This window comes from Argopecten irradians, chromosome 13 (genome assembly GCF_041381155.1).
Source record: "Argopecten irradians isolate NY chromosome 13, Ai_NY, whole genome shotgun sequence".
In the NCBI taxonomy this organism is placed as follows: domain Eukaryota; kingdom Metazoa; phylum Mollusca; class Bivalvia; order Pectinida; family Pectinidae; genus Argopecten; species Argopecten irradians.
In genome coordinates, this window is record NC_091146.1 from 17,111,711 (window position 1) to 17,139,116 (window position 27,406).

The window sequence follows — 27,406 nt, forward strand, 5'->3', positions numbered from 1 at the left end:
TGGTCGTTCGAACAGTTCTGTGTATTTGGAACGTTTAATCGATGTGATATCTAGTGGATTATCGTTAGAACGAGTTTTTGTGTACTTAGATGATGTTACTACCTTGGGAGGAAAATTATCCATGTCACTCGGTGATTGTCATTTATCTGTTTTAAGGCACTGAATTGAGAATGGACCCACAGAATTGTGCATTTTCAAAAGATTATGTATCGCATCATGACAAGTACCAAAGGAAGGGATATTAAATTTTAACTCTGACAAAATTGAAACGATCCCAAACTTGGAGAAACCATACCTTGTGATACGGATATTGTTTGGCCGATTTTGAACCTCATTTTCAGATTATACATTTATCATTTATAAAGTATTATTTTCAGACTTTAAGACTTGAACGTTAATCTACTATTAGAATGTATGGCTTGTATGTATGGTAAAATTTATATCAAAAGAATCGTATTACGGTTCACTATGGTTTGATGTTGGGCGTGGCTCTTTCTCTGTGGTATTCAAAGAAGGTTTATGCAGATTTTTTCTCCTAAACTTCTTTCAGTGTTTGCATTAGATAGTTCAGTGGTGGATATAACGACAATGAAAGTAACCCCTGAGTACCGAGAATGTCGTTCCTTGGTTTCCTTTCTTCCTTTGGTCAAAGATTTGACTGCTCGCAGTACCAGCTGTATACGATTGTTATAAGATATTTAAAATGAAATATTTGAAAAATATACATTGGTAATACTATGAGACAAACAGCTTGTGACATTGCGAATACGACATGCGAATACGTTATGTATTCAATATCTCTCTTCGATAGTTCAACATTAATATTCATAAGTCAATGTAATGTAAATCCTTCCACTTGTAAATGGCGACATATGTAATCCATATATGAATTTCTTCTTTCTGCAACATTCTCAGCATCAGCCATGGTTAAACTGTTAGAGGAATATTAAGGTAATGAACAAATTTTGTATTAATTTTCTCTTAACATTGTTTTTGCATATATACATGCATGGGTGATTCTATTTGCTTTTATGTCAAGAACGTTAGCACACAGAATACATTCATACAATGTTTTTTTATCGCCAAATTCCTTTTTGTAAGGTACGTTATTACACAAAATGCAATCATGTGTTTTATCACCAAATTCTTTTTATGTAAGGTAAGTTAACGCACAGAATGCATTCATTCAATGTTTTCCCCGCCAACATTCATTGTTATACACTGAAATAGCTGAAAGTTAAATGTTAACTTTAAAAAAAAAAGATATACACTACGTGGGTGTTCAGTTCACAAATCGTTATTACATATATAAAAATACATAGGTGCTTTTATTTACTTTAATTTCGGGTAGGTTAAGACATAGATCCAGAATATATTCATTCGTTGTTTGTTTGTTTCGCCATTTTTTTTCTGTTGAAATTGCTTGAATTTTAACAGATGCTCTATATTAATATATAGATCAGTGAAATGTATTCAATCGTTGTTCGTTTTTCATTAAATCTATTGTAATCAACTAGCATTGCTTACATTTTAATTTAAGTTCAGCACGCTATACGACCAGCGAGTACTCAGTTTTGTTCCGTAAATCTGATATCCGTCCAGCAAAAATTAATCATGCGTTCGATATATATGACATTGATCCACCAAATATTCATTAAATATATCACATTAATATTTCCCGATAAAAAAAATATTTGCATATATAGCGCTTACGTTTGATTCTACATTCATATTAATATTTTGCACTTGCCTAGCACTTCTCATTTCATTTATATTTAACTATAAAGGTTTAGTGCGATGGCCCGTTTCAGTCTGGTTATTTAATTTTATAAATTGACACAATTTACAAAATTGTTTATCGTGGGCAGGGCAAGGTATCGGCGTGAGTTTTTGTCTGTAACAACGCGGGGACGTGACTAACAATGAAACATAGACCATCTCCCTCCGTTGTTTTCCGTATACATAAAATTATACCGGCTTTCAAGACAACACGTAAGTTTCATTTGCAGTAGTGGAAATGAAATTTGAAGACCAAATACCATATAACTGACTGTATTTACATTGAATGTCGAACTAATGTCTGCGTTTCATCACGTTATCGCTGCAATATCAATCAAAGCTAAACCATAGTTTAAGACTGGAATCTAAATAATCCATTCCCCAGTCTCCCGACAACTCACGCCCTGCTCACCGTAAATGGTCATTTATACTTTGTCAATTTACAAATGTACAGTTTCTTCAATAAGGTAAGTAGACAGCCCCAAACATGCAATCCTAGTATCGGCTGTACTTTGACTATTTATGTTATCTGAACAAAAGCGATATGTGAATGTAAGACGCGTTTGATATTTCGTAGAATCGCAAAAGGTATTAGCTTATCGTTGATAATATACTTCTCAAATTACAGTAAATCAAAATTAATTTTCATAACGCGGGTCATCTTATGTTTCTTTCCGTCGTCTTATTCAATGGGGTAGGGGATGGGCTACTTCATTATCATTGCATAAGACGGCGAAACAGCGAATTGAATCTTCATTGTTAACATAGATCACACCGGATATCTTGCATTTGTTTGGTATTGTAACCTTACCCTTGTCCATACCTTTCTTAAAGAACTTTATTGTTTAATGTGAGACTTTAAGTATTAATGCTAACTTCATGTATCCACACATGGGCTCTATCTATTATATTCTTCATATGAAGACATCATGCTACTAGTATTCATTATTGTATTGTCTTTTTGTTTTATGCTATACTTTAAGTATTCATGCTAACTTCATGTATTCAAATATGGGATCTATCTATTTATTCTTCATATAAGACACTTTATGTTTTATGCTATACTTAAGTATTATGCTAACTTCATGTTCAAATATGGGATCTATCTATTTATTCTTCATATAAGACACTTTATTGTTTTATGCGATACTTTAAGTATTCATGCTAACTTCATGTATTCAAATATGGGATCTATCTATTTATTCTTCATATGAAGACACTTTATTGTTTTATGCATACTTTAAGTATTCATGCTAACTTCATGTATTCAATATGGGATCTATCTATTTATTCTTCATAATAAGACACTTTATTGTTTTATGCGAGACTTGAAGGATTTATGCTAACTTCATGTATCCACACATGGGATCTATCTATTTATTCTTCATAATAAGACACTCTATTGTTTTATGCGAGACTTGAAGGATTTATGCTAACTTCATGTATCCACACATGGGATCTATCTATTTATTCTTCATATGAAGACACTTTATTGTTTTATGCGATACTTTAAGTATTCATGCTAACTTCATGTATTCAAATATGGGATCTATCTATTTATTCTTCATATAAAGACACTTTATTGTTTTATGCGATACTTTAAGTATTCATGCTAACTTCATGTATTCAAATATGGGATCTATCTATTTATTCTTCATATAAAGACACTTTATTGTTTTATGCCAGACTTCATTTATGCTATTTATGCTAACTTCATGTATCCACACACGGAATCTATTTATCTGTTCTTCATATTCAAGTTTTAAATCTTACGTTTATCGTTCAGTCAACGAAAATAATTAATGCATTAATTTGATAATGCAAATAATATACGTCAAACAAAAATTTCGCAGAAATATTTTGTTTTTATTTACAGGTGATCAACATCACTAAGTCATTCTCCAATCTGAATTCTATTCACACAAATATGAAACCAGAACAATGCAAGTATATCATTTAACTAATATTACTATTTATCATTATAATTATTTTAGTACTAAGCAGCCACTAGCCTTCAATATGTATATTTTGTGTAAAAAGTACATCGACATAATGGATTTAAGGTACACGGTTTTAAAGGGACAATTCGCTCACGCTAATTCTTTTACATAACCATGAAGCAAAATTGTGCATAAATGTATTTTTCTACATTTCTTATGAAACATATAACGTAAAACATTGACAAATTCCACGACATTGTTAAGTATTTTAATTATTATCGTTGAAATATCAAATCGTTGATCAATACAATTAAGCAGGTATAGCATGGACGCTGTACCCATACCCGAGCCAAAGTCACGCACGTTAAACAAATAAACTACATAACCACTGGGAAGGTGATAAAAAAGGATTTTTAGACAAGATAATTCACCTAATAAGGTAAACATACTACTGTCAGAGCGATTTGAGCTGTTCTAGACAAAAGTTGCATTACTCTACGAGCAAGGGACAGGGTTCGGCATACAAGAAGTTCGACCACAAGTTTTAATGGCGGACAGCGAGCGCGTTTGAACATCTACACACATGTCACAATCATGGGCTTTTCTGGCATATCACAGTAAAACCAACTGATCTAATTTCCATTAGAAAAAAAATAATGTTCTCTTAGACTGAATTGTTCCTTTGATTTTTTTGAGTTGGGCGTAGCTCTCTGTTAATCTTCAATGGTGATACCTATATATTTAGGTTTGCGATTGGTCAGCTAATTTGCGCTGAAAATGCCGTTGGTTTTGTTATGCCATAGACCAGAGATGGCTATAGTGATAGTGATAGTAACCCCTGGCATATCGAGAATGATAATGACAATTATATTAATCCTTTAGGTATTGAGGATGAGAAAGAGTAAGAATTGTGTTTGTTATTTTCTCTTATTTACCAATATTGAAAACAGATTTCTTTTACATCATAAAAAATATCAAAAATATTTTGATTACGTTCGGACACCTGTCAGTCCTACATTGAGTATGTTTATCCCATAATTACGGTTTAGTTAATATCGTAATTATCACTTAGCAACAAAAGAAATGTCCTTTAGGACGGTCTTCCCATCTTCTCTTTACAAGGTGTTTGAACATGTTAGGATATGTGTGAATGGATGTCGTATATGGTTGTTGTGTCTTCTTGGGAAAGTGATGTTCTCACATTTAAGATCCAATGGTCTTCAGTGATCATTCTTTACCTCTAAGTTGTTCTAAGTTAAATAACACTAATATAAGCTTAACATTTACTTGTATTGTAATTATGTATTTTCATGTTATAAAGTTATCTGTCCTTGCGATTCACAGGCAATATATATTCAGATCAATTTGACATAAAAAAATGTTTTAATGAAATTGAGGTCAAATTGATCTGAAATGACTTTTGCTCTTTTAAAGTAAGTTTGACTTGAAAAATGTCACCTGAAATTGACCTGAATTTACCTGTAGACATAATGTCTGTGTAGGTATTGATTATGACAATATGCGTTTGCGAATGTAAAATGCCGACGTCACAATCGATACCTAAGGAAGGTAATCATGTAAGACGGGATAGTCAAAAGCTATTTTGTAAAACATTCCTCAACAATATAAACTACCATCAGCCTAACAACACATTCATCGGTAATTTTCATCATTTTGTCGAAAATTAAAAATATTTTTTTAGCGAATACGATTTTTTATTCATTAAACATACTGAAATTATCATAGAGAGGTTCCAATGAAAACGTAAAAAAATGATGGAAAATGTGGAAATAATTTAAATCGTAGTATATATATCTACTGATCGAAAGAAAAATTGGTGTTGTTAGATGTCAGAAAATCGATAAAATGTGTTGCACGTTAACAGTTTGTTACGAACATTTTAATGAAATTAGCATCACGTTGAAAAATATTGTGAATAATTTTATCCTAATCAATATGTTTATATCGTGAGGTGATTAAGTCCTTACAATTTTAAAAGTTACTGTAAACGTGAATATATTCGCAAGTGTTTAATTTCGCAATTTAAAAATATTTGCGATGATAATATATTCGCGATAAATACATCTGTTCGCATCTTGTAACATTGTTTCATATCTACACCAAGAATTTACGCGAGTGGAATACTTGCGCTTATATATCCCTCGCGTAATTTGCGTCATTTATTCTCTCGCGTATACTTCCACGCTTTTACAGTATTTAATTACATGCTGATATATACAGTCAACCATCAAAATATAAATAATTGCAATCAAAGAGTTTGTGCTGAAGTATACTCAGCGACATCTTTATAAATATTCTTAATGTAGCACGTAATAATAATCAATATCTATTACATTTTTTGTAAAGTCGGCTATTACGTGGATTTCGCGATTTTGACATGTTATAATCCAATAATCTAACTCTCAGTCTCAAAAATTAACGATAGAAAGATTTTACAACATCATCAGTGCTCCGCGAAAAGCGAAAAAAAATACAAAAAGCAAAAATTTCATCCGCTTAAAAAACCCGACTGCACAGTATGAAGTGGTATGGTTGTATTTTCAATCTAGTTAATTATTCCGTGGTTCCGTGTGAGGTCTCCCTAGGCTATTCAAAGTAACACAAGCTATAGCCTATTCAATGGGACGAGATCGTTTCAACTAACGACATGAATTAGGTACATATAAGTTCGTATGTTACTCCATTACATTAAAAAATATCTATGAACTTTCAACTAATATGCACCTTTCAAATCCACGTTTAATCACCTGTCTACATATGTAATGTGCACACATATTTAACTGATAAATGACCATGAACGAACAGAGGCCACGCATCCTTGTTTCTGAACTAATTTTGCTGCATTGTTTTAAAAGACAAGTATCAGATCTCTACTTTATTTATATCTCCACACATAATACATGCAATGGTTCCTTATTTTAAGGAATGACCGTCGACACATGTTTTGCCAATGAAATCAATTCTAGGAGAAGATTGTTCATGTGCATCAATAAAAAAGAACTATTTCATTCCGCTTTCGTGACGGTGTGATATAACTTGAAAAAAAAATCATACACCTAGTGTAATTATATGATGTAAGATGTGTTCTAAAACTAAGATAAAAAAATCCATGATTGTAATGTAATACAATATTCTGAATATTGTGCCAGCTTTTATATCATATGAAAAACTTGAATGTGTAAAAAGGAACAGAAAAATACCCTGTCCAACAAACGTTCTGTTACATATGTTAAAATTTACTGACAATTTCTCTCTGAGAAAACTTTAGAGAATGCAATTATTGGGTTAGAGAAAATAAATAAGTGGATAAATAATATATACTGATGCTTGTATCAACAAGGTTTGCTTATTCTATGTTTTATGTATATTTGAAATATTCATGTTGTATAACAAAACTTTTAGAGGGAAGTGTAAATGATCAACCAGGTTCCCATTATATGTATTATACATGTATATATGCTAGGCATACTATGGACCAATGTAGTTCAAAGTTTGTTTAAATAATTAACGTCCTATTAACCAGCTAGGGTCGTTTAAGGACGGACAACCATTAATGTGGTTTTTAGTGTATATGCAGTGCGAATGTGTCCACTTGTAAAGTAGAACTGTTGCCGTTTCATAGTGTTATATCACTGAAGTATGCCGCTGAAGACACCAAGCAACACACTCCACCCGGTCACACTCCACCCGGTCACATTATACTGACAATGGGAGAACCGCGTCCCACTCCCTTTATGCTGAGCGCTAAGCAGCAGCAGAAACTACCACTTTATGATAAATAAAGGTCATAATGAAGTTTTTTTTCCACACACTCAAAATGTTTCAGGTTGGCAAATTTTCCATTGTAAAAACGACGGAGAACAATTTTGTACGCGGAAAACTCGACGGCCTACAATAACAAACAAGAAACTTCTTGTTAGCTGCTTCATTCTTAACCCCTATTTTTTTCCTTTTATCGTTTTTCAGCATCGATAGCTTTCCGGGTATAGTTGATGATTATATTGTCTTGATATTTCCTTTTCATGTATATGTTTATCTGCTTCCTCGTTTTGATTATGTAATAAAATAGGGTCCTTTTACTTTTAAGTAATGGCCGGAACCGGAGTCTGGAATTGAAATTCCGACTTTTAATAAAAAAAAAAGATAAAAATACGGAAAAAATAGGGTCGGGGTAAAAAAAATAGGATGGGTCGTCGGGTAACACTAAACAGACATATTTTTACAAAACGACCAAGGAAAAGAACGTCCGCATGCAAATTTGGAAAATGCAAATTTTCACATTCGTTTCGGTTCTTAAATCTGTATAAGGTTCAGGGATACTGGATATTGCCAGTTGTTGGAACTAAAAAAAGGAATAACATCACCACTGCTACCCTCTAGAAACCAAATACATGTATGGCAAGCTTCCATGCCTTTGAAGCAGTATGTAGCTAGGGGATTAACAGGGTGTAATCGGTAGATACGCCAAACCTTACATCTATATTATAACAGCTCATCCAGGAGATATAATTGTAGCTTACAGTACAACAGCGTCATAGTGACATAACCTTAGCTATCTCTCCATATCTGTTGAATATTATTTCCTGATATTCACAATAAATCAATGTGTTTAGCTACCTCCTGATAAGATTAATGTATTCGATATCATAATTCTACCACAACACTTCGTGTTATGCTAATCTCGGACCGTTGTATAAATGTGCTGGGTTATTATATTGATATTTTACTAGTGAAATAACACCTTTAAATATTCTGATTGATTATTATATAACCTCTATATATAGACATTACTCTTTGAAAAGTAGGAAAGGAAATATCTATATTTTTTTCATATTTTTGAAATTATTATATAGTGTACCAACTAACTATTGCAATACAATCCGACATCAAGCATATTATAACATATATACCTGTTAGTTACCTAATATACACCACACATGTAGATGATTCCGTCACATTGTTACGATTAACATATGTTGCTGTCTTATTTGAAGTTTGATCGGAGTAGAATTTGCCGTGACGAGCAATCCCGGCCGGATTGCTGTGTAACGGTCGGGACTTACTCACCGGCAGTATTTCAATATACTATTTTTTAATTAAGTGAGTCCCACTGTATATTCTTATGTGGATCCCACTGTATGTACTTGTTATAAAAGCAGTTAAGATAACAGATAAACATGAGAGCGGTTTCCAGCGACGAAATTGTCATCCCCCTTCACCCGTCAGACGATTGATTTCTTAAGAATATGTTTCTGTCTGTATTGTTAATTACGTGCAATCATTTACTGCTAGATGCCATTTTTATATTAGAATCTGTTGCCTTAAAGGTATATGTGCCGCAAGTTTCATACTGACGAAAATACAACAGCTTTTAATATGGTATTCACCAGCGAAACTTAGCAACATTTTGAGAAATACAAAATACAATACTTATAATGCACAGAACTTAATTTTACATGCACAAATAAGAATTCAATATGAATTTTACGTTTACAATGCAGTGAGGTAAGTACATACGGTCAGTCTATGATGCTAAGTTATGACAAACAATTTCATTTCCCATTCTGTACATTATTGTTAATTATTAAGTGATTACTGGAGGTATTATGGCGATTTTAGTCTAAACATGCTTAGACCTTAAATCAAAGCAATGTGACAGTACAAAAACAATTATTGATTTTCATCCTAAATGGAACTCCCTAAAATCATGTTTTGGATTCATTCACAGGGAGGTGGCGTAAAGTCGTTCTATTTTTAGACGGCGTGTTCGTGATTGGGATTTACTTCTTCATTGATATACCGAGTGCTTTACAAGTGGAATTTGTGTCTGATGAGGTACGTACAGAGATGTTTATGAACAGAAGTCATATAAAATATATTGATTAATGGGAATAATTCAAGTATCACGTGATACCTGATGACGTTTGTAGGGGACTGTTGTTTCTATTGGTGATGGAATTACGTCATTGGATGATATCCCGCCCTAAAGTCATTTCAGCGGGAAGATTACAAAGATATTAGTCCCGCACAAACGTTATCGTGTATTGCGTGGTACGTGAATAAGTTCCATTATAACAAAACTATGTAATTCCGTCATGCTGAATATTGCAAAATTCTCTACTCCTGGCCGAAATTCACTTTGTATTTTCTAAAAAAAAATGTAGCGTTCCGCTCGGAAAAACCTGACGTCACATGGAATAACCTAGAGCCGATACATGTAAATACACATGTATATATGACTAATAACTTTTATTAAATACTATTATAATAATAATAATATGCAATACAATAATAAAGTCAGGATGTATTGATGATCAAAACTAAATATCAAACAAATCAAACAACCACTAAGATTTACGGATCGTTGAAAGTAGCAACACTTATTATACATGTAGAAAGATTAACTTATTTTTTCATGCGTAAATGGATTAAAAGAGATTAAAACAAATAGTTAAATTAAATAAGCAACATACATGATTAAAAGTTTAGACTTTAGGTAAATTGCAAAATGAATGAATTGATATTGATATTATTCAATATTCTAATTTAGACTAAAGACATACTCATAATGTGAATATATGACTTAACTGGACCATTATTTTACAGGTGATGCGTTGTCATGGTAATGAAAGCATGCTAACGAGAGCGTGCTGTGAAACATGTCTTGGTTTGAGTTCTCGACGGTACAGTTTACTCTATGCCACGCTTTACTGGGGGTAGGTACAATAAATAAACACGATACAATCAAGTGGTTCAGATCAAACTACCTTTTCATGAGTTAATTATTGCTTTTTTTCTGGATTTCATAATTTCACGCTGATGTTTTGTAAATGTAAAACAGATTAATATGGTATGCAATTGCATTTCGTTTTCAAATACCAAAAATACTTCACTTACTTCTTCTTCAGTAATTTTAAGGATATGTTACACGGTCGACCATTGTCGTGAAATTATCTCGTTAATGGAGGACCTTTGATCCGGTAAGTATAGAGTTATATCAACCCGTAAAAATACTTTTGTTTTGGAACTTTTCTCTTCACAGATCTGCCGTACTATCTCTAATGTCGGGTTGTGTTATTGACAGGATTGGCAACAGAGGTATGTCACCAACCGCTGTCCATAAATATTTTTTAACCTCTTCCGATATTGCATATGAGACTATGTGTTGATTATTTCCGTACTTTGGACAAAATGAAAACATGGAGATAAAGAATAAAAATATTTTGCTTATTAGCTAAAGTGTAGTTTATTGCACATGGAAAAGAAATAAGAAATAAATTATAAAAAGCATACTTTGTCTCATCGTTAGAAACCTATGAGTCACTCCTCAAACGTTTTTCATAAACGACAGAGGAGTGACTCGTGGGTTATCGACGATGACTTTGTCTCAAGATGTAAGTATGATGCTCGTTACTGAATCAAAAAACTACCTTAAACAATACATGTCATTTTATCGAAGATTTTACGGGTATAATGCATTATCCACAGTATAAAAGAGACACGCATGTATAATACATGCTCATACGTATGTGGTTCAATTTCAATGGTTTAACCAAATATTATTAAATTTGACTAAAAGATATGTTTGATTTGAAAGACCGAAAAATATCGTTTAGTTCCTTTACATAGTGTTTTTCCTCCTTCGACCAGCGTGCTAATGACAACAAAATAAGGATCAGGTTACGCGACTTACACCGACATTTTAATTGAGTACAATAAAACATATGCCACATAGAGATGTAACATATATATCATGTATGGATTCGCAGGGGCAGTTTTGCACCACATATAATTCATTTAATAACATTTACAATGTGTCGAATGTATCGTAACTATTGCAAATACAGGATTTGAATTATTGGGCTGACTGGTTGTAACATTTTTTTTAAATTTATTTAGAGAAAAACAATTCATTTGCGATAGTGACGTCTTCATATTTCAGGTTTGGATTTAACGGCATGAATAGAAATTCTCTGGATGTTGTAATGAATCAATTTAATACAGGATGTTTCCGAAAACATGTCCCGACTTTATTGCTAAATAAAACTGAAACCCCAAAATGTCCAGATATAAATGGGAGACAAATCAGATAGGTATTCATACAATTTGGTGTTTATGTAACTATAGATGCAGTTTAATACATGCAGTTCATATGCTACATATAACACACTTTTGTAATTTCAAAAGTTTTCGAAAAAGACGTCATTTTCTGTGTAACGTCTTATGAACATAAGTCAATCATTTGCAGGAATGTCTCGTTATTGCAATAGGTTCAACTTGTAATAGGGATGAATGAATTTTTTTTCATTTTTGTGGAACATTTAGGGACATTTACCTTTTCGAAAGTCTCCACTGATGCAGTTTACATTTAGGGACATTTACCTTTTCGAAAGTCTCCTCTGATGCAGTTTTCATCGTTGAAATAATCTTACCAAAATGATATAAATCTTCGTGATCGAATGCACCTTGGTAACCACTAGTATACCATTGTTTTTAGTTTTTGTCATTAATGACGTCATAATGTATTATTATAAAGCGCTTGCTGTAAATTAATGTACTTCAACACATGGTGGTATCGATTGCTCTCCATTAGATCTTGGTACAATTACGATTTTTCGTGAAGAAGTTATAACAGTTTAAAGTCGGACATGTTTTCTGAAACACCCTGTACATTATGGGAATTGGTATTATAATTTCCCATTGACCACAAATACTGGTAAAAAGTACTCTGTATAAATAATGATACACAATTTTCTGTTTCGAAAACACGTATTATCAGGTCAAACTTCACTTTAAATATTAGTTTGAATAGAAAATTATTGTTTAAAGTGCAATATATTTTGTGTCACAACTCCATACCATAAATCTATGTCCAAATTAATCCTTATAATTCAATTTACTATCATAGTAGACCATCTCTTTAAAATTTCAAATTAATTGAGGGACTTTTTCTATTAAATTCTCACGCCGTTGTTAAAGTGTTACATCTCCATACCATACATTTGTTATGAAATCAATTCTTATAATTAAAATTACTATAGACAATTTCTTTAAAATTTCAAATTAACTGAGGGACTTTTTCTATGAATTCCTTACGCCGTTGTTTAAGTGTTACATCTCCATACCGTATATTTATCATCAAATCAATTCTTATAATTCAATTTACTATCATAATAGACCATCTCTTTAAAATTTCAAATTAACTGAGGGACTTTTTCAGTGAAAACCTTACGCCGTTGTTAAAGTGTTAAATCTCCATACCGTATATTTATTATCAAATCAATTCTTATAATTCAATTTACTATCATAATAGACCATCTCTTTACAATTTCAAATTAACTGAGGGACTTTTTCTATGAAAACCTTATGTCGTTGTTAAAGTGTTAAATCTCCATACCGTATATCTATTATGAAACCAATCCTTATAATTAAATTTACTGTTGTCTATGTCTTTAAAATTTCAAATTATTACAAACAAAGTTGTATTTTATATGGATGCAATACTACACTCGACATTAAAAATATTTTTGAATCCTAATAGTATCGACAGTGCTGTTTATCATTTTGGCCTCCCTCGGTTGTAATCTGTTCGCTTTGGCTGGGACTCCATACCTCCGGAATACCTCAGCAATGTTCCCCTTGATGCTAACTGGGCGGATATTGCTTGGCTTTGGTAATGGACCAATAAGAAGTAAGTTTGGTCATTTAGACCTGACTAATCCGTCACAATTGGGAGGAGGCAACTCTTTTTGTAGAATGTCGGAAAAGTCAGACATTGTTGTTGAACGTTATTGTAATAAAATTCGGCAGCTCAGCGTCGAAATTTAATAGAGTGTCGGAAAAGTCATGTGTCGGATTAAAAACATTTCACTGCAACGGCAAAACTTTATCATGGAAGGAAAAAAATGACTAAAATATACTTTTTCAATGTTATTATGATTAAGTTTTGATTTGATTAAAAATCCCAGTTATATTCAATTTTAGACTGTCCAGCAATCCTTATCAATATATACATTAAGTAAAACTTTTCTATTTGTCTATGGGTTCATTAACCCAAATGGTATTGAGACTAATGGTTATAAATTTGAATAACTCAATGAGGTACTAATTCGGTATTGCTTCCCGTATTTACTTACTTTTACTATAAAACAATTTCAGTTGTAGCATATTGATATGTTAAATAAACCAATATTTTAGTTTGGCCAATGACTGTACCGCTTTAAATATTCGTCGCGACATCGTTTTTATATATGACGTCATGATATGACGTCATGCTACTCCACACACCATGTTTTCGGTCTATGGAAAGAAATTATCTCAAACTCTAGAGAATAGGTGAACATATGAAATTAAAAGCATATATTCATAATAAAATAGCATAGCTCAAAAGAAAAGTTTAATGCACAATGCATGATTATGTTTCAAAACTAACTTTTAAATATCATTTCGTTATTGTTTCTATGTAAATATGTTCGTTATGATTAGATCATGCTTGTGTAGGCAAACACACGCATGTTAGAAACTGAGAAAGAAACGATACGTTACTTTCCATCTTGATATTTAAACAAAAAACATTAAAGTGAATAGTCGGGCAAAGAAAACCAGTCTTAATGCGTTCATTGGCCTTCCAAAAGTTCTCACATATTAATACGACGGTCAAGGTCTGCTTACGTTTCTCAGTTCTGACCATTGAAATAAAGAAAAGTTGAAAGCATTGAAAGCGAGGCTGCGTGGAAATGTAACCACGGACAAAGTCAGCCGGGAGGACATTTTAGGATTCCTATACTTTAAATTAATTTCTACGTACGCAGACAGATTTTGACGAGAAAGTTTATTTTTCTATTCCATAAGAAATTATACTGGATACATTCACACCATTATTTCCGACTTAAGCCATCCTTGTCCGACTGTTCACTTTAAAAAATAAAAAATGATAATAAAACACATCTGACCAATTTTACGTGATCCTCGGTCTTTAGATAGATTAACTTCTAAACCGCCTTTACTTGATACTTTTGTCACAAATATATATAATTTTTTAAATATTGATGTTTGGAGTATAATGTACTTAATCTGCACCAAATAAAATAACTTAGATCTTTAGGACAATGTTATCTTTGTTATCCTGTCACTATGCTGTCTGGCAGGTTTCGCAATGTACAACTTTGACCTTATGTAATATGTTGTTCTGTCCAGTCGTCCAAAACCGAGTGGTGTCTTACTGGTACGCCGGGGACTCATATGTAGCGGTTGGTTTTGTAACACTGACTCGGCGGCTGGGAGCGATTCTAAATTTTGCAGTAACTGCGAATATCGCGGTTCATTTTGGGTTTACTTGGGCCCTGTTTACCGGTGAGTACGATTTTTTTTCTTTATCTCCAAACAATCTTTTTATTATGAACATATGGAGTTATTTAGGTACATCATCCTGCATCCTCGATATTGCATGGGTTACTATCACTGTCGTTATATCTACTCCTTGAACATGCCATTGGAAAACTAAAGGCTCCGAATGCGACAGCATATGGGACATTTAATTTTGTCTGTCTTTTCATGTGGACAGACAGAATCAAATAACAGAATATTGCACACTGTGCTTGACTGCACGTATGAGTCGCGTTGCAGTTAGGTGTTGATGTATCCGTATTCACCAAAGGAAGTCTCTGCTGGCATGTAACCACATATCTGTGTAGCTCCCCTAAACTGCCTTGAGTTTTGCCTGAAATTTCCCAGGGGTTGATATTACGACAGTGATAGTAACCACTGTAATAACGAAAGTGATCGACCTCTGATCGCGTCAAGCACTGCTGTAGCCATGGTGTTTTTCCGAGTTTGTCGTTTATTACCATGACACGAGACATTTCTTTGTATTGGGAAGTCTGTTTTATATATTCATACTGTTACACTACCAGTTACCATTTTATATAATGTTCGTGCCGCTGAATGTTAATTTTTGCTCTTTTTAGGTAAATTAAAACTGAAAGGTTTTCAATTGAAATGGACTTGAAATTTACCTCAATTTACCTGACGATGTTTTGCCTGTTTGACCCTTTAATTGTAGGGGCGATGCTATGTTCATGTGGCATTCTAGCAGTTCTGGCAATGGTTTCCTTAGACTTCTATGGATCCAAGAAACTAGGCTTGGAAAAGAAACGGCGCCATGGACATCATTCATCCGTGAATGTAAGTAACGATAAACACAGGATTTTAATGTAGAAAATTTCGACACTTACAAAAGGACAATTAAACATAGTCGGGCCAAATATATGTACCATGCGTACCTTCTGTACTGTACAACATCGTTATATGTCTGAATTCTATAGCTACAATATTGCAGCTAGTTTGAGTGACGGATATCATGGTATTAGCAAGTTGTAAGTAATGCGCGACCAGGATAAGAAGACAAAGAAGTGGTCTCAAAAACACGCACATATGTGTCGCTTAGGTGATTACAAAATACACTGTTCACCAACCGTCCTAACACGTGTTGACAAATTATTTTTGAGAAGTTTATATACCCTCTTCAGTGACCGCAGAACTAAGTGATTGTCCAAAGCCGAACGACAAAGTCTAGTCCGTTTTAACTAATTTGGATCAAGGTAATTTCACACACATGTGAATAACTTTAATACCATCTTGTTAAATTTTCAAAGCAGGAGCTGCCGTCCTTTATAGAAATCCGCACCATAGGTTTGTTAAAAGTTTGCATAATTCATGTTGGTTATTTCCCTCAGTCAGAAGCAGATTTGAAATAACTTTAAATTTTCTTTATCTATTTTACAGATACATTTATTGCTCAACCAACATAATTAACTGATGAAGCATATATCCCCACACAGTGGATTCCGAAACAATTACTTTTCTATACAATTCTCGGTTAGAAGGGAAATTTCCAGAAATCTGTATTTGATTGGTTCTGCCGATTCCGTTATTGTATTTCTTTATTTATAACTTCAATCAATAATTATACTCAACCTCAACCATGTAGCTTTCCTACATCGTGTTCTCATTAAGATCTTGTATAATCCATTTTGCATAGGATCAAGTCATTCGTCATTGCGGGCAGATATCCATTGTGATGTCATTATTTCATGAGCGAGACTTATCTTCTTTTTCTCTGAAAAATATGACGTTACAGTCTTTAACACATGACGTCACAATCCCTACCTACCGGCAACAGCCGATTACTCTGTTATACCGAATTTGCATATTACAGAGTTATCTGCACTTGCGAGTAGGTATTGATTGTGACGTCATGTGTTTTGGAGAAAACAACGTGAATTGCACTCACAAAATAATGACGTAACAATTGATACCTACCCACAAGGGACCTAACTCTTTAATATGCAAAGACGGAATATACCAATGCAGAATTTTGTTGAAGGTTACCAGCATCTCTGATATACCAAACACATATTGGATCAATGTGTTGATGATGGCATTCCAAATCAGTACTTTCGTTTCCTTCATCGCAAATGCACCGTAAGTAAAGCAGACACATTCGTGTATTGTTGACACGATTTCAATGGTTATCAGAAATACCAGATTATTTGTAAAAACAACCTAGATCACGCTTAATTAAACATAATTTATAAAACGTATCAATATTCGTTAAGCGATGATTAATTTTGGTTTTTTAGCAAATCTATCATGTAATGAAATATGAAGTACACTATCACCATATTGGTGAACCATATTAAAATAGTTGTCAATGTAAAAAATATTTTTGCATTATAATGAGAAAATGTATAAAACTATTTCGCATAACTATTCCAAATGAAACATTATTTACAATATTCAAACTATCAACTGTCTCTACTTCAAAAGGCTTCGTCAAGCAAACACGCTACCATATAAATGAGTAAACTGCGGTATGTGCTACCTTGGCGAAGGCTATATAGCCAGAAATTTGGAGTAGAGACAGTAAATATTATGTATATAGTAAAACTAATGTTGTTTGATTATTAATTTTGCTACAGGCAGTACATGCAGTTACGGTATGGCTACTCAAAGGTAACTGCCTCCTATGTGACCGGAGCGACCTACTTAGGACCAATCGTTTTAGGGCCCTTTGTGGCTTTGTTGCTAGTAGGTAAAAAGCAGTTTAGGAATTATTGGTATTTTTGTTTTCTTCTAATTTTGTGCAATACGGAATTAAGATAATTAAAGATGATTCACTTAACATTCACAAATTTAAATAACAAATTCATTTTTCAACTACCGTTTTTACCTGTGTCAGGTAGGGAATGTATTGATTCTGGCGTCACGACTTGAATCATGATTCGAGAATGCCGTGCAAAATGGCGGTTTCAACAGGATGTTTCTCAGCCAATTGTGATGTTGAAACCTTTAGAATATATATTTTTTATGAGATAAAAATAATTGCAAATTTGTATTGATTTCATATGGAAATTAATAAAAATCGTATTACCGTTGATATTTAATTTTAAAAGACGTTTTATACGATCACAAATGAAATGAACACTTCTATCCTTTGACCTCCTCGTAGACTGGTTATCTGCCTTAGCTCTTTAGTTTCCGCCAGACTGAGCTGTGGGTAGTGTACATAAGGGAAGTAACTGAGTCAGAAACCAATCTTGACCTATTTGTGTATATTTTTTAGAGAAAGATAGACTGCGGTGGCCTTGTAGCATTGGCGATCACGACACTCTCCATACCTTCCTTGCTGATGTTGGCCTATTGTCCAAATATACCACCAGTGATACTGACCTTTACACTCGGCATCATCCAGTTATGTATTGTGGTAAGTGTCACGTCAGCTCAGGTTTTGTTTGATTTATACATTTCTATTTTTTGTCTACATCTTGTGACTTAGATTTTTCAGTTTTTATCGTGCATCCGCTTGCTGGAAGGTTTTACGTTAACAAGATATAAAACTTTTATATGATTAACAGAACCAATGAGGGACCAAGGGTTCATGCTTTCTTAAAAGTTACGTATTAGACATTAAAAAAAGTCATCTTTTAATAAAGTAAATAATAAAGAATGAAATAAATTAATTTTATGAAAAATGTTTATAACCTGTACAACATTAAACTTACTTTGATAAACACATATTGTGAAAAAATGCTTTTAACTATACAGTAAATATTAAAAACGAACTTATTTTTCCTCATCAACTGGTTACCTCCCCCTGCCTTCACAAGCCCCATCATTTTTAATTTGTTTGTTTGTATACAACCTGTATATAGACATTACTACCCCCTCCTTTTTTTTGTCAATAAATTATTTGGAAATTACAATTTAAATTATTCCCTTGTGAATATATATATATATTTTAATTGAATTTAATTTAAATTCTTCTTTGACAGACCATTAATGGTAAGATCACAATTGATTTGGTGCCTCAGTCTGTATTCGGAACAGTGTCGGGTATATCGTTATGCGTTACTCGTATATTGATGGGGCTTGTTAATTTAGCCGTGGGATTTATCATTCAAAGTACAGATGAGTAAGTATTCCTTTTCCATTCCATTATAACCTGTCTTTATTTTGTATATTTCACAGTTATCTGCCCCTGCGTGTAGGTATTAATTGTTACGTCACGGTTTATAAGTATAACGTCACAATTTTCGTTTTTACCTACAACGTAATGACGTCACAATAGATACATATCCGAAAGGGAGATTACCTTCCAATATGCAAAACGGGTGCTTGTACTTTATAGGTCGATGTCTTTTATGCATCAGTCAATGATATAATAAATTACACGAAATGAAATTGATGAGTAGGGGCAGGTGTCCCTTATGGTAGGTGAGAACTGTTATTTCTCTCATACCTACACCTGTAATACTGGCTGGTCTAGGGAAATACACCCATGTCGCTTGAAGCTGAATTGCAAGGCTACCCATTCAATAAAGCCTCGTAACGTCACACCGTCAACAAAATTACTATTTTCTAGGCACAATTTTAAAAAAAATCTTTTATAAATTAAACTGGATTTACTTTAAAAGATACAAAAAACGGGTTTGCGTTGAAAATATCACGCAATTTTTCATGTATGAAGATTTGACATGTAGTGTCGTTTTCTTCCGAATTTATTTCAAAATAGCGGAAAACGTCGAGGTACGAGAGAAAAATACTCTTTCATACGTGGATATGAAGGATAGGGATATTCTACACTCGAGATCACAAAATGTTTTAAAACCCTCGGCAAGCATCGGATTTTACTACATTTTGTGACCATCGGGTAGAATATACCTATCCTTCATATCCACATATGAAAGAGTATTATAATATGTCCTTATCGAAATAAAACGAAATGCCATCCAGTGAAATAAGTTTTATGTTTTGCTGCCCACAATGTCTCCCTTTAGTTATATACAGTCAAATTAATCGGCGATAAAAGGAAATCATCAACATTACTTTGGTGCATTAGAGTCCGCAGAACCAAATGATTTCCCTATATACGATATGTTAACGTTTGCCACTGAATTGAATTACACCTGCCTCTATATCACCACTTGTCCCTTCGAGATAGGTATGGTTGTACTCCGAATACATGTCTCATCATTTAAGTGTTGTGGAAGTTAACAGCGATCATCTTTGACCGACAACATATGATTCTTTGAAAATTGGGATCAAAATACCGCAATCGCCGATAACCACGCCAAAATATACCTCAGTATGTTATTAGACACTTACCAATTATATATCTTCGTTTTAATTACATTGTGCATACGATGTGTAGTTTTCTGTTCAGACAAATATTTCTTGGAAAAAAATGCAAAATATCACGAATCGCTCGCAAATATATGACGTCACAATCAGTACCACTAGAAAAGGTAACTGTAAAATGAAAATACATAGAAAGGAAACTCATTTAGCAAATACAGAATACATTAACATGCATAGGAAGTGGGCGTTTGTAAGACGAAACGGAAAATGTATACAAAAGCAATGCACCTAGTGTTTTATATAAATCTCTATGTTTTAATATACGATTTTTAAGGGTGGACCAAAAGGCGTACCAAAAGGCTCTTCTGCTGATGACAGCGATATCAACTTTAGCTGTATCGTTTGGGATTATACTCAACATACTAGATATACGAAATGTAAGTATTAGACATGATGTCAGTTGCTAAGGACTATGTTCCCTCTATCCCGCTATGATGCTGTTGGTACTGTATATCGACTACTGTTATCTCGGTAAAGCATGCTGAAAACAGAACAGATGTGACAGTGGTTGATACACTATCGGTATGTCCACCCCACTGAAGGCTCTGTGTGCGATAACAGATGAGACAGATAGTTTGGTCCTTTGATGTACATTACAGAATTGAATAACGGTACTTTGTAATTCTCTGTAAGGCTATGATTGGTCAGTTGATTTTCTTACGAAATATATTCAGCTTTGCTTTGGTAGAACCAAATGATTTTCGATGGACGGTAATGTTTAAATTGGGTTTTCAATTATTGTTCCTTAGTATTGTTTATGATGAATATCATATCTTAAAGATCTTAGATTTAGGAATGTCTTTACTATACATTTTACATCTAAATATATTGTTTGACTCACACATACAACTATTAAAACTGATGCTTCCTACTTTTACCTCTCTATGACTATTTGTGGTTTGGTTGTGAGGTAAATGTAAAACTGAGTATGTTTTAGTTTCATTTACCAAAATTGCATGCTACTGTATATACTATTACCAGTATACAAAATGTACACTTTATTGGCAGTAATGGTATCTCAAAAAAATGGAAGAAAATACGGCATACATACTCTTCAACAATTTATTTTCAATAATAACGAAATCCATAACATCACATAACTGATAATTGTTAACGGTTGTTGCAATGAAAACTCCCGAGATGTTCCGAGAGAGAAACTCGACATTGAAAATGAAAGGAAGTGGGTTCCGAGAGTGATACTCGATATGAAAGGAAGTGGGTTCCGAGAGTGATACTCGATATATTTGTCTCCCGGACACGTGACTCTGTTAAACCAAATTCCGGCACTGTTACATCGATAAAGAAAAATAATATGTTTTGGTGATGTTTCAGGGGGATGGTGTAAACCAAAGATTTGTCAGGACCAAATGTATGAAACATGCTGATACAGATGACAGAGAAGGACTTCTTAGCGAGGATATTAAACAGTCATAGGCCTTTAGTTAGTGAAAAATAAAAGTAAACTTCAAAAGATGTTGTGACTGACAATAATGTTAACGTGGAGAAAGGTCGGGTGAAGTTTTATTTAGAGTTGGTGCGTGATCTACAGAGTTACAAAATATAGATACAAGCCTCAGACCACAATAATACGGGTCGTTGTAAACGAATTTAGTGTATTTTGTTTGTGTTAAATATCACAATAAAACAATATGCATTTGCATTGGCGAAACAATAATATTAGTTACACAGTTTGTTAGTTACCTAATACGAAAAAAATTGGGTCTAAAATAAAATTGCATCGGGGGAATAGGAGCCGAGTCTGATACATGTTTATTTTGGACTCAATGTTGTTCGTATAAGGTCACTAGCAAACTGTGTAACGAGTTTATCCCGTCGAAGACCCTTTCAATGAAGTAACTGCAAAATGCATTGTGTATAGAAACCAAAACGACTTAAAATTTTAATAATTATAATTCACCTAATTGAAGACTCGAATGCGTTGTTATGGTCCATTTCTGTTAAATAATCCTAAATAAGAGTTGCCGATTTCGGTTTGCTTTGAAAGTGGTCATCAGCGCTATCATTCAAACATTTTGTCTCCATCTCTTTTGAGTGCCGTCGTCGCGAAGCGTTACTTGACCGCCATCTTGTTTCTAATGACGTTAGGGGCGAAGAACGAAAACTCTTTTGTCCAAATCTGATACGCTTTTTACTAACCTTACTATATCTTGGATATCAAGTGACGTCATTTTTACAAATAGGAATACAAAATTATTGTATGAGGCGGGATAAGATATTTATGTATGAAGAATGTGATACAAAATGCACATGCAGTACTAATAATACAAACAAAATGATATTGTATTGAGTCAAGGTGTTGTAATATAGTCAAGTAAAATTACAAAACAACATTTTACAATATGTTTGCAATGTTATCAGAGAGTAAAATAGCTTAATGTAGCGGTTTGAGTACTGAAGATATAATCACAGTATATCAACATAATAATACAGTGCAATTAATGATAAAAATAATTCTCGTGTAGACAGTTATTTTCATGGGTCAAAATTGTCGCGTTTTGGACTCGAAACCAGAAATTTTGATTTTAGTGTATATAAAAAATATACCTATTTGGCTATAAGGGTAATATATAACTCATTTGTTTCATGATATCTCGCGGATCAAATACTCGCGATCAATGCAATATGCCCAACGGAGAAAACATTAACCGCACGAAAATAACCGGCTATATAGGTGAAATATTGAATATTGTTCTATAATAGGTGAAATATTGAATATTGTTCTAATAAAAAATGAATGTGAGAAAACATCACAGCCGTATGACTCTGACTAATCTTGGCGACAAATCAGCCTGTCCCAAAACGGTTTATCACATGATTCTTTCGGTATCCATTGATGTCGTCCATGTTATATTTTTGCGTATGTCACTAGTGTAATGTAATATGGATAGCCTTTCAACGGCTGGAAATTCATTGTGACGTCAGGATTTGTCGGTGGACAATGATGTGACTTCTAGGTTCAAGGCCGTCGTGACAAAATTGCAGCCTCCGCTGGATTAATGCAACATATTTTTTTCACGTTGAGTTTCTTTGAAATGTAGGTTGTTGTAGTTATGTGATAAAAAGTGTCTTCAATTTGTCTTCATTTTATATGAGAATTTATTAAACGCGTCTTTTCAAAAACCTCTAAGACTCGTTTCATATAATGTCATATGGAATTAACACTAATTAATTTAATATTCTTTATGAATATACATGTAGAATAAACAATAAGGGTATGGCATAAGTAAACCCTTGGAATGGAGTAAAGGCTTTGATAACATAAAACCAATAAAGCAAAAAGTCGTTTAACATGTACCAAGCGCATATTCTGAAATAAAATAAAATAGTTACAATGTAACATTTAAATTATCAACAGTTCAATTACTTGGTACGGTCAAGAGAATGATTATAAATGTGGACAATTTCGCTCAGTCAGAACATCTATGGGAAAGTATGTACTCATCAAGATTTGTACGAATTAGTTTCCCCGCTTGAATATGATCGTAGAAATTTGATGAAAGTGAAAACAATTTCCACGTCGCAAACAATTTAGTAGTTTTACACGAGGAATAATTCTATCCGGACACTTGCATTACCATTGTAGGATTACTCCTATTAGTTGTATTATCATTATATTCGGCACTGACCGAAACAGTTGTATTCGAGCATTGGTATCACTTATTTTTAACTTCATTGGGTTATGAAAGAAATTTTGTTGGCAAACCGTGTGAATCCGCGTAAAAACAAACAAAAAATTTAGTCCATAAACCCGATGAAGTTAAAGAATAGTTACATCAATGCTTACAAGTAATAATAATAAGTTGTTTATACTACATGATAACATAAAATAGTTTAAACGTACGATTCATTGATTTTCCAAAGGATTATTATTTCTTAACCAATAAGCAAACGTTTTTTCTTTCTTTACCCTCGCCATAATACAGCTTACTTTTTACAGACAGGTAGTAAATTATTTTTGTCCTATATGATGTTTTCTATATATGTGTATTAGGTTGCCTCCCTTTGTCCAGTTTCCCTCTAATCGATAAGAAAATGTTATTTTTTCACAATATTTCTAGAGAAATGTCTATAAAAGTTAAATGTATTATTGACTAACGAGAACACTTACAAGTTTATAAAAATCAACTAATTACTTATCAATCCCTACTTATTTTGTGTTAATATGAGTACAGAGTAATATTTTATAAACGAAAAGCCATCATAGACAACTAAGTAACCCTGACATTTCCAGGTTGCCTCCCTTTGCACCTGAAAAAAAATATACAAAACATACATGTTTAATGCATGAGATGTCTATTGAACTCATTGTATAACTGATTGATAATTTGCAAAATACAAATGATAATTTACCATAACGTGTAGAATATTTATTCTAATATGACATGTAAAATAACGAACCAAATCAACTATGAATTACATTTGAAACGAAAAGGTACGTTATAAATGTGTAGGCGGTCAATAAGTTTAAAAGAACGATCTTCCCAATGTGTAATACATGTATGTCTAGTAGTTCTGGTGGATTTCGGGAGACTGTGGTATGGGGGTTTTAAGTAGAATAAATAATAACTGTCAACCGACTTCTGCAACAAAACAACACGATCTAATGGTATTGAACCCATAGTCGAGGTTAGGAAGATTCATCTTCTTCATTACGCACATTAAATTTCAAATTTACGTAAACTTAAAATAAATTTAGCAACATGAGCAATATGTTCTCCGAAAGAGACGTGTTATTGTACACATGAAGAGAGGAGCGCAATTCCCCTAGATCTTCCAACTTCAAAACTTCTTTTAGTTACGTCTTTTAAAAAATATATCTCCATAATTGTTCTACTTTTCCGACATTCCCTGTGCATACCATTATAATAAAGACATGATCTTTAATTTGATGAAGTAGGTCGAAAAGAAGGCATCCTCGATACTCCAGGGGTTCCGATCACTTACGATATCTACACCCCTGGACTATCTCATAGTGAAATTGAAGGCAGCTCAGCGGAAAACATTTGACCAATCACTGGGCAGCAAAGATTCCCTTTGAAGACTACAGAGAGAGCGACGCCTAACATCAAAGCAACACAGTCAACCACAATGTACCGTTATACGGCTCATTTGATGTACATCAAATGACTAAATTACCTGTTCTGTTCTGTTGCCTCCAGTTTTACTATGATATAGTCCAGGGGTGTAGAGATCGTAAGTGATCGGAACCCCTGGAATATCGAGGATGAAAAGAAGGAAGATGTAGATAAAAATAAACTGCTTTATTTTTTCACATCCATCAACTTATGCCTAAAGAGCTAAATTGGTCATCATAGAGAACACATAATTTATCAAACTCATTTATTCCTATCTATTCACCACATTTCAGATCTATTTCAGTATGTCAAATCAGACTTGGTGGAATTTTTCTCCTTATTCTGATTAAATTACAGATTTATATTATCATTCTGTTAACTGTGAGGATCTGGTAACATTCCGTAAGGGGTCATTTTCTGCTGGCCCATCGGATTGACCAATCGCATTGTTGCTTCCAGAAAAGCCAAATAATTTCCATTTCCATGGATGTCATTGAATCAGATTTTGAAAAGAAAGGAGATAACAGTAATTATGATAGAAAAAATCTAGCTTGGTAAGGTTACATAGTGGGACTGCAGTGAAAATGTAAATATTATAATATGAACGACACGGAAAGGACTAACAACACGCAATAATTACCAAGTCCACTATTCCACCAAGTCCACATGTACATTACTAATATAAAGACAATCCATTTTGCTGGTGTTTGAATTATAACTAGGCTATATCAGTTAATTTCTATAATGGAAACGGGATGGATAAGTGATGTCGTGTAAAACAAAAGAGTGAAGAAAAAACATACATGTATAATTTCCAATTCCATGAATATCATCGAATCAGGAAATATTAGTTATAATGATATGAAAACGTTGAATGGAGAAATGAAGAAAAGAAAACCTTTATTCAAGCCTATATTATTTTTATCCCACGGAATGAAGTAATACTATGCAATGCTTACCAAGCGAACTATTCCAGACGAAATTATTAAGACAACCAGATTTTGCTGGTTTTTAAGTTATTACTATGCTATACAAGGCAATTTTTATAATGCACACTGTATTGACTGTATCGATCCAAGTCCATGTCAGCATAATTATGACAAGTAATCTGATAAATAAAATGATATTAACATTGTAATACTTGATTTTAGTGTTAGCGTTATACATGTACGTGTATATAATCGATGTGCATAATAAAGTCGAAATAAATTACACTGTAGAAACTATTGCATAAACCAATAAGTAGAATTCCATATCGTTTAAGTCTTTAAATTAAGAATATAAACAATTATCTTTATTTTATTAAAGTAAGATTGGCTGTAACTTAGCTAGTGAGAGGACCGTTATACTAAAGCAAAACAAACAAAACATCACTCACATTTGTGCTTAATTTTATATCAAACAGTTAAAATATTTACTCCCTATACTAAAATATGAACCACCAGTAGAACTGCACATGGTATTTTTGTCTGTCAGTGTTTCTTTCTTTATCTGTTGTGTTATATCCCATGATCCTCTGTCAATCACGTGGTCTTTACTCGAGGGAATCTGACAGTGTTTGTCCTCAGACTTCATTTGTGAGTTGATACAAATCTCAGATCCTCTAATCTCGTCTTATCCGAGAAGATAACGAGAATAAACCACATCGGTATGAGCAGATTAATTCACTCTCATAGAAAGTCTTCTCGGGATTACCTGCCTTCTTTTCACTCTTCAATTAGGAAACCATAAAAGCTTGTTTTGATCCCTCGCTCGTAACTGACAACATCAGATCCACACCGAACGAAATATTGACTAATTTCTATCTCAACGCGCGAACAAAAAGCTGACACATTTCAATCTGTGCATAGAATTGATTTCGTTTTCAATGAA

General features: G+C 33.3%; 1 protein-coding gene across 1 annotated transcript; it reads left to right on the forward strand.

The window, feature by feature from the left end:
• Window positions 1–3,706: 3,706 nt before the first annotated feature.
• LOC138305654 (lysosomal dipeptide transporter MFSD1-like) lies at window positions 3,707–21,872 on the forward strand. The gene is made up of 11 exons (XM_069245951.1): window positions 3,707–3,722; window positions 9,469–9,575; window positions 10,347–10,456; window positions 10,783–10,838; window positions 13,282–13,431; window positions 14,937–15,092; window positions 15,802–15,923; window positions 18,364–18,504; window positions 19,073–19,212; window positions 20,713–20,815; window positions 21,771–21,872. Exons 1-11 carry the CDS (start codon window positions 3,707–3,709, stop codon window positions 21,870–21,872), a joined length of 1,203 nt encoding a protein of 400 aa, XP_069102052.1.
• The last annotated feature ends 5,534 nt before the right edge of the window (window positions 21,873–27,406 follow it).